Source organism: Myxine glutinosa, chromosome 6 (assembly GCF_964187855.1).
Source record: "Myxine glutinosa chromosome 6, kmMyxGlut1.1, whole genome shotgun sequence".
Classification (NCBI taxonomy): domain Eukaryota; kingdom Metazoa; phylum Chordata; class Myxini; order Myxiniformes; family Myxinidae; genus Myxine; species Myxine glutinosa.
Window position 1 is genome coordinate 179,064,145 of NC_136266.1, and position 12,863 is coordinate 179,077,007.

At 41.1% G+C, this 12,863-nt stretch overlaps 1 protein-coding gene across 6 annotated transcripts in view; it reads left to right on the forward strand.

The window, feature by feature from the left end:
* The window catches only part of LRP1 (LDL receptor related protein 1), a 524,929-nt gene that overhangs the window by 237,660 nt on the left and 274,406 nt on the right, over positions 1-12,863 (forward strand). For all 6 annotated transcript variants that reach the window (XM_078780908.1, XM_078780909.1, XM_078780910.1 and 3 more), the window contains exons 10-11: positions 3,877-4,020; positions 5,102-5,338. In XM_078780908.1, the coding sequence (XP_078637034.1) occupies positions 3,877-4,020; positions 5,102-5,338 (381 nt within the window). The remainder of the gene's footprint in view (positions 1-3,876; positions 4,021-5,101; positions 5,339-12,863) is intronic.

Genomic DNA, 12,863 nt, shown 5'->3' on the forward strand with positions numbered 1-12,863 from the left:
CTGTTTGTTTGTTTACAAGTCTGTCTGTCATATTCAATATATATAATCTGTTTGTTTTGTTAAAATTCAATATAATCTGTTTGTTTGTTTGTATGTTTGTATGTCAATCGTCTGAAGGTCACAATTTTAAACCGGTCTTCATGAAACTTTATCAGATGGTAGAGTTCGTCATAAGGAAGAAGCCTATTGATTTTGAGGTCAAAGGTCGTCTTCAGGTCAAATTTCTAAAATTGTCATTTTCAATCCGATTCATTTGAAAGTTGAACAGCATTTGCATATTGCATCACTAAATTGGGAAACAAACTATTTTTGCGGTCAAAATGTCAAAGGTCAACTCAAGGCCAAACTTCAAAATTCATCAATTTTCGTCTAAGCATTGTTCATTTTTATTCTATTAACTTGCAAAATTAAACTGCAATTGCATAGTGCATCACTGAATTGGGAAAGCTCTTATTTTTTTCGGTCAAAAGGTCAACTCAATGTCAAAATTGTAAAATAATAATTTTTCATCTGAAAAATAATCTATTTTCATCCGATTGAACTGAGCTTTGATCAAGATCGTCAATTTAAATATTGATGAAACGGACAATTTAATGTATCCATGGCAACTTATTTGGGGTTGTGGGGGGGGGGGGGGGGGGGTGTGGGGTTGATTTTTTTTGGGGATGTGGGGAAAGGTTGGGGTTAAGTATTGTGTGTGCTCTGCACATCTTTCTTGTTTGCTTGTTTGTAAACAGGATATCTCAAAAAGTTGTGGACGGATTCGGACGAAATTTGGCGGATCAGGGATGTTTGGTATGTAACAGGGACGAAATATATATATATATATATATATATATATATATATATATATATATATATATTTATATATATATATATGTATATATATATATATATATATATATATATATATATATATATATATATATATATATATATATATATATATATATATATATATATGACGGGTTGGAGACTTAGGACTCGAGACTCAGAGACTTAGACTCAAGACTGAGAGAAGGAACAACTGATATTTATTAGAACTCGTTATACACAAGCTTGCGGAAAACAGGATGTCGCAAGAAGCTCACCTAAATGACCAACTCAACAACAAGATGCTCTAAAAAGGTTCGATCAGGGCTTCATTATATATATGAAATATAGAGGTGTGGTTTAACATCATCAGGACAGGGGACAAGGGGTGGCCTCATATGGCCCCCACCATAGTCCCTTCCTGTTGTTCAGTTAGTTTAAGGAAGTCCGAGGCCAGGCAAGGGTTATGCCTTTTGATATCATAATCATTGAAGCTTGAAGGGACAATCATTGAGGCTTGAAGGGAAAGAACAAGGAGATAAGGAGTGGACAGCCATGAATCTGTCAACAAGGAGAAATTGAGAACTTTGGAGGAGAGGGGGAGTATAACAGCTGCTGCCGAGACCATAGTATGAGAACACAAGCTGGATTTCGACATTAAAAGAGAACATGCCATCATCGAGGCATAAAGTCACACAAAATATATAATCCTTAAAAGGCTTTACAAACAAAGTAATGTAAGACAAGTCCTTTGGTTGGGAAAGTATGGAGGGAGTGAACAGTCATAAATGTGTCAACAGGAAGGAGATTGATTTAGGCTAGAAAGATAACAATTTGCAACCGAGGCCATGAGCAAAGGGGAATAGTTGGATTTCCACAGAGTACAAAGCATATATATCTCCTTATAAGGTTTTAACAAGCTTTCAAAGGATAAGAAAGGAATAAAAGTATTTAAAAGGATACAGCAATTAATCAAAACAAAACATATAATTGGTTACTTGCATATAGCAATTCGCAAAACAGAACAACATTGGTTATACAGTACTTGGTAATTAGTCAAACAGTAAGAGAGCACAAAGGGGGAGGGGGATCTCAAGCCCCACATATATATATATATATATATATATATATATATATATATATATATATATATATATATATATATATATATATATATATATAACAAGCTAATTGGATTTAGATCCATGTCGGGATCTAGATCCGACCTCTCAGTGGGATACAAAACATAAACTGTTCAGCCTGGTGCAGGTACGTGTTCTCCCGAATTCCGTTCTAGTTTCTCCTTTTCTTGTCATGTCCAGTATAAATCAAAACATATACACTTCCGGTCAAAAGTTTTCGAACAGTGAATAACCTGAAATGATACAAAGGTAAACAGTAAACTGCTCGATGTTAAAAAAAAAGTTTAGGTTTGCAAAAACGGAAAAATAATGTAAATTGCACAGCTTATTGTAAAAAAAAAAAAGGCCTTCTTCAGGGAACAAGTAATGGGTTAACAACTTACAGCTGTTCTGCAGCAATGTAAGTAAATTAAGCCTTGAAAGTTGATGCAAACAATTCCTACAGGTGTCCCAACCTCTGCTGATTACTTGATTACAAACCCTCTGTCTGTATAAAAGTATTGTTCTGTATTGGAACAGACTGTTATTTCACCCTCTGAAGCGTTATTTGGACAATATTGTACTGCAGGAAGTAGTATATTGGAAACTGGAGGAAACTCTGACAGGAAGAGGTCTGGCAGACCCAAAGCCACAACAGAAACAGAAGACAAGTTTCTGAGAGTCAACAGCTTGCGTGATAGGCGGCTCAAAGAGACAACAGCTTCAAGCACAGCTTAACACTGGTCGAAGTAAGCAAGTCTCAGTTTAAACTGTGAAGAGAAGACTTGGAGCTGCAGGTTTGACAGGTCAAGTGGCAGTAAGAAAGCCATTTCTAAGATGGAAAAATAAGAAAAAGAGGCTTGCCTGGGCCATGAAGCTCCGCCAGTCGACTACTGAAGGCTGGAAGAAGGTCTTATGAACCAATGAATCAAAACTTGAAATCTTTGGTTCATCACGCAGGGTTTTTGTATGCCGTCGAGTAGGCGCAAGGATGGTTCCTCACTGTGTGACACCAACTATCAAACATGGAAGAGGAAGCGTGATGGTCTGAGGCTCTTTTGCTTGATCCAGAGTCGGCGACTTGCACAAAGTGACTGGCAACCTGAACCAAAAGGGCTACCACAGCATTTTGCAGCGCCATGCAATACCCCTCTGGTATATGCCTAGTTGGTCAGGGGTTCATCTTACAGCAAGATAATGACCCTAAACACACCTCCAGGCTATGTCAAAACTACCTTCGAGGAAAAGAACAAGACGGTAGGCTTCAATTCATGGAATGGCCAGCACAGTCTCCAGACTTAAACCCCATCGAGCTGGTTTGGGATGAACTGGACAGAAGGGTGAAAGCAAAGCAACCTACGAGTGCAACACATTTGTGGGAACCTCTGCAACCGTGTTGGGAAGAACTTCCCGAACAATATTTGATTTCCATTGTAGAAAGAATGCCACGAGTGTGTTCGGCAGTTATATCTGCAAAAGGTGGCGACTTTGCTGAGTCAAACATTTAAATTAAATTTTGTGAAACAAAATGATTCTATGATTTCTACTTTATCTCCAATTGTTCATTTGTTCTATGCTTAATTTCAGAGTACATTGAGACATTAAACTGCGTAAATTTCAATAAAAACTAGAGAAATTGAGGTGTTGCAAAACTTTTGACCGGTAGTGTATACTGTAGCTTAATAGATTCCAATTCTTGCTCATCCTGAGCACCTGCAACATATAATAACAGCTCTTCACCTGGACAAATGTAATGAAGCAGCTGTTGGGCTGGTGATGAAACGATATGGTTCAACGTGGTTATTTCAAGTTATTACCTTCTTCATATATTTTTTCTTCTATTTTGTCCCCATACCAATTCCCTCTCACTAACCCCCCTGCTCTCACCCCTTCCACATTCCTTCCCATGCCGTTCTGTGCCACCTGGCATTGTTGCGTGCAGTGCGCAGCCACGCCTGTGAACAAGATCAGTTGGGTAGGCCTGGTGGATGCTCCGACCTGTGTCTCCTTGCCTCCAGCCATAAGACGCGTACCTGCCGCTGCCGCCATGGCTTCAGCCTGGGGAGTGATGGGAAATCTTGCAAAAGTGAGATCTTTTTCTTTCTCATCCTTCCATATTGTTTGATTCACTGCTATTAAATGAACACATTCCATTGATCTCCAAGCACTGTTATTGACACTTTGTACTCATCACAGCTTCTGTGTTTCTGGTTCATTTCTGGGGTTTTTGGGTGCTGTTTAATTACTCCTCAGTTGTAGCATTCGAGTGCCTATCCCAGCTTTGCTGAGGGCATTAAGAGTTAATTGCGAAATCTTGACTGCCATTACATATACACCAGACAAGGCAGATTACCCCCTTCCCTGAAGGTCATAATGAGCTAGCTCCGTTCTTACAGACAATCTCATCGTAATATGGTAATTCTTTTTCGGTTTCTGGAATCTTTGAATCCAATTTTTCAATGATGTTTCCAGTGGGGGTTGAACCTATGACCCTGAAGGTACCAACACAGTGAAGTTTTGGACTTGCCAATTAGGCCACTACCAAAACGCCCATCTTGGGATTTCACATCTCATTTTTTCATTTTCATTGCTCATGGCAATGATCACCTTGTCATTTGCATCACTATCACAACGCACCACTTTGATGCTTATTTGACTTGGAACCAAACCCAATATGAGAAAAACTTGACGGTGTTGGAGGGCAAAAGTGAGGCCTCCGTACACTTTCTCATGTTTCCGTTCTCTCTGTGCAAAGTGTGCGACACAAATTGTTGCCTTTTTTTTTTGTATACAAGATCGAGGCTCGTGTAAGAGCTAACATCACAAAAAAAAAAAAAAACGGCCACACAAAACATACAATAAAGGGAGCGGGAGACAAGATGGGGGAGCCACACAAAACATACAATAAAGGGAGCGGGAGACAAGATGGGGGAGAGAGAGGGAAGCACACAAGTACAACAGCAGAGAACAGGGACAACGGAGCTTTGTTATTGTCCTTGAGTCTAATCCATCTTTCATACAATTTAATGTACCGGTACAGCAGTATTTCTGCATAGCCCCCACTTACTTTACCTGTAAGGTGACTAAGGCCTAAAATTCTAACCAAATCCTAGTTAAACTTGTCACTTCAATCTTTTCATTTCCCAACCTCCTTGCACGGTATGCAGAGCCTGAACACGACCTCTTTCTGCTGTACTGCAAAGGCCGGCCTGGAATGGTGCGTGGCATGGACATTACAGGTCGGACCCCTCACGACTTCATGATCCCCATTGAAAATCTGGTGAACCCACGTGCCATCGACTTTCACGCCGCGACGGAGACCATCTACTTTGCAGACACAACAAGCCTGTTGCTTGGACGACAGAAGATTGACGGCTCTGAGAGAGAAACGATCCTCAAAACAAGTACGAGACCTTAAAAATTTTTTCCCTTTGTTATCCAATTGCTGTAAGTAAGATGGAAATCCAAGTCGGAGCTAGAATAATTTAATGTACAAACCCTAACCTGATGCAGGCCTATCATCTTCCTCCATGAAAATGACATACTTTGTACTCATAACTCGACTAACGTAATCAATCGTACATCAATCCGTGGAAATTGAATTCCAAAAATAAAGTAAAAGGTTATCTTTATATCATGCATGTTTTCCCCTTTCCCACCCAATTGCATGTTTGACATGAACCCAACTCACTTCCTGTCATTGGTATCCTCGCTGCGTATGCTCAGCTCAGAACTGACAAGAAAGCATTTTTAACTCGAGAGTTCGTAGAACACCTTACCCTGCGCAGTGTTTAATTATATAATTTAATTGAAATCCAATGATGATTTTAAAAGTCGTATAAAAAATTCCAGAAGTTTAGCACTGTTGATGCAGTGTCTTATACACCACCTTATTTAACATTTACAAGTACTGCTAAAGGGAAGGGTTTTGAAAGTGGAAAAAGGTGATTTGTGGTCTTCGCTCTACAGTGTTCAGGTAAACAATTCAGTTGAAACAAAATAGGAACTTTGAAGGTCATAGATGAAGAAGAATCTGCAATTTTACTGCTGTAGATGCAGTGTTTTATACACCACCTTAATTAACACGTTAGTTTTGTTATTCGTACCTGTTGTTTGTGTCCATTATGATGTCCTTGAAAGCAGTTTCCTGTTTGGAATGATTTTCGATTTTGTTGGAAAATTCTTGCAATCTTTCAATTATTTATATTTAATTATATGCTTGAAGACTGTAGTACAGAAATCACCTGCCATAATACGTCCAAGAACCCCCAGTTTTGCAATTTAAATAAAGGTTCAATGGGGTGGTGTATAAGTGTGCTGTTCCGGACTGTTTCTGGTCCACTTCAATATCACTAAACTTCCAGATTTTTTTTTAACAATCTTTGAACAACAAAGTTTAAATCATTATTTTATTAAAATTTAAGTAATACTGCTCAGGGTATCGTGCTCTATAAACTCTCTAGTTATTATAGTAGATTTTTTTTGGGGGGGGTTTGACTTCCGCTTCCGGTCCCTTGAGCAAGGAATCAACCTCGACCTCTGCACGGCATCAAAGTTTAAGTATTTTCCCATTTGTGTCTGTCAAATTTCGCTCGTTATTTTATTGTGTATGTGTTACTGTGTGTTTCGAGTTAATCTTGGTTTGCAATTCGTGCAAACTTGTGTATAATGAAATCGTTTTCTGTTCGCACGGTGTGCGCGGCCTGGTAACTTGAGGCTTCCCTCTCCCCGTCGGTGTTTTGTGTATTTAACTTCTTTCCTTTGCTGTATTGCTTATTTCTTAGATTTTCTCTTCTCCCCCTAACTTCCCTGAACATCAACCCTTTGATTAACGTTTTAAATACAAAAAAAACCAACAAAAAATTCCCTTCTCTCCTCGCCCCACCCCCTTTATTTCCTTTTCTTCCACCTCTTCTTAATTGTCCACATAAGATTAATTGCCCACATAATTTATCGTATTATCAACAGTGATCAAGCTAACCTGGTCTTTTTCATGAGATGGCAAATGTAAGGTGTGAGAGACTTGAGATATTAACTCCAATCGAGGAGAATAAGAGGAGTTTAGTTTAGTATCAGGTATCCAGGTGGGTTGGAGGAATAAAAGGCCGTGATTGAAAGTTCTCTCTGGTGCAAGGTGGCTGCGGAGTTGGCACAACTGGGCATGCTTAATTACCCCAGGGCACTAAGTAAGTGTGTGTGGTGTGAAATTAGCGGCTGAGGTGCTAATTTTATATGGTAGGGGAATACACTTACAGAGAGAATGCAAAATGGTGAATGATGATTTACATTTTATTCATTCAAACAATTAAGAAGTTAAGACTGAATTTGAGATTTGGTAATTTTCAAGTAAAAGAGATATAATCTCTGTAATCCATCGGAGGAAAATATTGCTCACAACCACGGAGAGGAAACACTTTAATACAACACAACAACAACATGCATTTTAAGGCCATTTTCCCTGCAAGAGCGGGGGTTAACCTTGCGTGCCCCATGACGATCTTCTCCATCTTGCCCTATTTCTGCATCTCCCCTTGTTAACCCCCTTGCCCGCATTTCTTCTTCCACCATCTTTAGCCAAGTCTTTCTCGGTCTTCCCCGTCCTCTACTTCCTTCTACATTCATTTCCATCACTCTTCTCAACCAGTCACTTTCATCCTTCCTCAACACATGACCAAACCATCTCAACCTGCTCCTCTTCACAGCATCCATCACAGGCTCTATTCCCATCATCTTTCGTAATTAATCATTTGTCTTCCTCTCTCTCAACGATACCCCGCACATCCACTGAACCATTCGCTTTTCCAGCCTTCGTTGCTGCTCTACATTCATTACCCATGTCTCGCTCCCATAAATCATAACACTTCTCACACATGCAGCATACAGAGGAAACACTTGAATGTACTATAGTTATAGCATTATATCTTCGGTGTAATTGACTTGGGGAAAGCTCTCTTCTCTGGACTTCCTCAATCCCAACTATCTGTTTCTCAACTGGCAGGCTGAAAAAGTCTGTCTTTGCCTCGAAATCTCATGTACCCAACTGATTCCGTTGTGTCCCCATCATGCTCCAACATACCTGTGGTCTACTGGACTATGTGTCATTCTCCCATGAGAAGGTAGAGAATGTTCTGTTTGTTCTTGATCGTGCTTCGGCAACAATGCCATATGGCATCAGTGCCCATGTGACCGTGACTGCACTGCCCTGACAAATCCGGGAAGCAGGGATGAATGGATATCTGTACCCCGACTTGCATTGGGGAGGGAGAGGGGGCACAACCACCACGAAGAGGCACCCCCGATAGTTGTCCCATCGATGTTTGTTCCACTGTCAGATCTGCCTTATTCTTTCAATAACGTCGCTCCTGTAAAGGAAAGCCAAATTCGAACCTGGCCTGGACTAGATGGTACACATCTATCCGTGATTTAGTAGATCCAATGAAATATCACGGAAGGTATACTCATTCTATAGTCTATTAATTATCTGGCCATGAATGATGTTTGCTCCATGGGATAAATACCCCTTCGTTCCCACCTACAGGGTGTGTTGTTTTCATTTGGAAAGGGATTGCTCTTCCACGAGGCCATTGAAAGACATCATATATTGCATTGATTGGTTGTTCAATTGGAGTTCTCTTCACTTTATGGCACACGTGAGAAGCACAGCGACGTTATTGAACTGAAACATGGGGCCTTGACTTCATTTTCATGTAAAACAAGTGCAATCAGGTCAACAACATGGTCATGATACAATATCCGTTTGGAGACCCCAAAAAAAGTGGGGATAAAACCGGTTTGTTCTGTTTTTGATCGTTATTGTGTCAAGGGTTTTGAATTATGTAGTTAATAGCAAATCAAATGCTCAAAACTTACTTGCCTTCAACTTAAACAACTTGCTTTCGCCTCCTGGAAGGCAAATCCAATGGAAGGAAATCTCATTTCCTTTCACAAAGCCTGGAACAAGTGTGTGTCTACCCTCAGGAGAGCCAGGAAACACTATCTCTCTACTCTCAAGACTGAAATCTCAAACCTGTCTCCCTATTCCAAATCCTGGTGGTGTCTGGTCAAATCTGTTTCTGGTGTTTGTTCCCCCTCCACCCCTTCCCTTACCTCAAATGGCTACACAGCGGACTCCACACGTGAAAAAGCTGAATGCCTCAACTCTGTGTTTGCCTCAAAATCTTGTGTCCCAAACCCGTCCCTCTCTGTACCGACCTTACCCAGTCATACCCAGCTGCTCCTGGACTCTGTGTCCTTTTCTCTTGACAAGGGGGAGAAGTTTCTGTCAAACCTCGACTCTGATTCTGCAACTGGAGCAGACGGCATCAGCCAGGGGTCCTAAAATCCTGCTCTGCCGCTCTTTCACACTCTCTCTGTTCTCTTCACCTTCTCTTTTGCTCAAGGTCATCTGCCATCTGCTTGGAAATTAGCCAACATTACCGCTGTACACAAAAAATGTGCAAAAGCAGATCTTTGCAACTACAGACCAATCAGTCTGCTACCAATTTATCAGCAAAGTCATGGAATCCATCATTGCTTCGGATATCAAATCTTTCCTCTTCTCCAATGGCTTGATCTCTGATCATCAATTTGGTTTCAGACCAGGTCACTCCACTCTGGACATGCTGCTTCTGCTGTCTCAACAATGGATGGAGGTCCTCAATGCCAAACAGGAAATCAGAGCTGTCTCTCTTGACATATCACGTTCCTTTGATATGGTCTGGCACCCCGCTCTGCTCACCAAACTCTACTTCTATGGTATCCATGGAAATCTCCACGCATGGCTTGCGGACTTCCTCTCTGGTCATAGTCAATGTGTGGCCCTGAATGGATTTCTCTCATCTCCCCTTCCTGTTCAGGCTGGAGTTCCCCAAGGCAGTGTTCTGGGCCCTGTGCTTTTTCTGGTCTTCATCAATGATCTATCCTACCCTCTCAAAAATCATCTCTATCTCTTTGCTGATGAATCCACTCTTTGCCGCTCCATACCTCATCCCTCAGATCGGCAGTCTGCAGCCTCATCACTCTCTGCAGACCTTGACAAAATCACAGACTGGTCAAACAAGTGGAACATGTCTTTCAATCCTGACAAATCTCACACTCTTACTATGTCTCTCCGAAAAGACTGACTGGACAACCCTCCCATCTACTTTCTCAACAATCCTCTCCAAGAAGTTCTGTCACTCAAGCTTTTGGGTCTCACTATCTGCCATTATCTTTCCTGGGAAAACCACATTTCCAAGCTGGCCTCCAAAGCCAGTCGTCAACTGGGCATTCTCCGTCATGCGAAGTCCTTCCTTGGCACACCTGTGCTCCTCACCACATACAAGGCTTTCATCCGCAGCTCAATGGAATACTGCTCTCCCCTCTGGGCCGGTGCTCCTGCCTCACACCTAGCTCGTCTTCACGCTGTTGAAACCAAAGCTTTCAGAATCATTGGAATCTCCCGCGATGAAGCTAACGCTGAGGGCCGCAGTTTGGTGGCAGTTTGGTGGCACTCACTCACCGCAGGCAGTTTGGTGGTCTTTGTCTTCTACAGACTCCTCTCCAGCCTTGCTTCCCCTATTCTGTCTGTGCTCTGTCCCCCAAATATTCCTACAGGTCGCACAAGATCTGCCAGCAACCCTCTCCTGGTGAAACTACCAAAATCAAGACTCCCTGCTCACCTTCACTCTTTCATTCCTCTTTACTCCCGCCTCTGGAACAAACTCCCTCACTCTCTTCAATCCCACTCCTCCCTCCAGATTTTTAAAACAGCTGTTCACCACCATCTCTTATCTTCCCCCATCCAAAACCTTGATCTTTTCTACCCCCGTTAATTCACCCCAGATCCACTTTTCTGAAATACCAACTTCTTTCTTGGAAGTCCTGGCAGTGTTCATGTGTTTTTTTAACTACCCTCCTCCTCCCCCCTTCCCATGCCTCCTCCCCCCAAGCCCTCACCCTCGCACAGATCTCCCGATGTCCCTGTTCTTTACTGTTGTACTTGTGTGCTCCCCTCTCTCTCCCCATCTTGTCTCCCGCTTCCTTTATTGTATGTTTTATGAGGCCGTTTGTTTGTTCTTTTTGTGATTAATGTTAGCTCTTACACGACCCTCGATCTTGTATACAAAAAATAAAAATAAAAATAAAAACCAAAGCATTTTGACATATTTATACGGTGTAGTTGGGCAAAAGTCAATACTGGGATGTTAACCCTTTAATTTAATGATTTGGTTAGTGCTGCATTTGCTTCATCATGTTGACACCAAAAGGAAAATTAAATCAAACAACAGCTTCGTATGAGCTGCATTGAGTGATGCAATAATATGGTATTCAGCATTCTTTTTGTGCTTTGTTTGGTTCGACGTACCCCTCACTTCCATCATCCGACTACCCTGGTGTCACAGAATCTTTATTTTATCATCTCCTGGTCGTCAGGTTCACGATGTTAACAAATATAGTTTCGTTCAAAATTTTGGGATTAGCAAACCTGTACATTTATGGAATCTTCAGAGCATGGAGAATCTGAAAATCAATGTTGGCATTTGCACAGACACCTGCATGGCCGCCATTTTGGATTTTGAAAATGGCCGCCATAAAATACATATTTTGCGCGATCTCGGCTTCTAGTCAACCTAGAAACTTAATTAAATATGCTAATCCTATGTTTTCTGGGTCAAGGAATCCAATAAAGGCCTCAAAATAGTGCTCAGGATTATAGAAAAGCAACAAACAGAGGTAATTGAAAACCATTGTCTTTATATTTGTGATATAACTGTATTACATAATACATGATATTGCAAGTCCTTTGAAGTTATAGGTTGTTATAGGAAGTTATAGGTAGTATCAGATTGAACTATAAGTCCTATACACAGGATCTACAAGGTCTATACCGTTGAGGAATATGCTTTTACAGATCTTCATCACTGTCCTGAGTGTCATTTTCGCAAAGGTGTCTACGCAAATGTAAACATGAATTTTCGGATTCTCCATGCTCTGAATATTCCAAAAATGTATAGTTTTGCTAATCTCGAAAAATTTTGAACGAAAAAACATCGTGAACCTGACTATGGTGAAGTTATCCCGCTTCCCTAATCGCGGACAGAGTCGCTTTGTCAAAACACAACCTCTTTGCTTCTAAAAAAAAAACTTTTTACATCATTTAAACGATCTCAGAACATAAATGGAGCTTGAACTCGTCGAAGAGAATAAAACATCGTTGGCTCATAGAAGAGATTGAACATAAATCGAGTGGAGGAGAAGGACTTTTATAGAGAGTATTATACAATGTTTTATTAAAAGAAGGAGCATCCATGTGCCACACTTTATGTCAAAGGGCTCCTGCTGTCATAAGGTAATAAAAAGGTACCGTTGGAAAGGTATTAATGGATTTACCTGGAAAAAAAATTTCAAAGTTGTAAAAAGTCATGTCGGCTTAATCATAGAGATGACTTTAGCTGGCTTGGAGCTTGATGTAGCGGTTTCATCAGCACCATTTTTATGATTATACGACAACAGGAACCCGATGGAATAAAGCGTGACGGAGATGGAAGGAGCACATCAAATTGTATTATATACCATATAATATAGGAATACTTCTCAAAGCAAGAGAAAACCGGTACGCCACTCGGTAGAGCACACACCTCCGACAGGCCGAACAGTTTATGTTTTGTATCCACTGATGGGCCAGATCTGGATTCGGCCCTGAACCAAAATCGAATCTGCTTGTTCGTGTCACCTGCCCTACTCATCCACCAAGTTTAGTCACGACTCGTCCATCACTTTTTGAGATGTCCTCCTTTTCACCCAATTTCTCCTCGATGGTGAAGAATCACTGAAAAATTCTACCCGGATCCAGATTGTGATCTTCACCAAAATCGAATCATTTCGTCCTTGTGACACACCCAACCTATCCACCACATTTCGTCCCAATCCATCCACAACTTTTTGAGA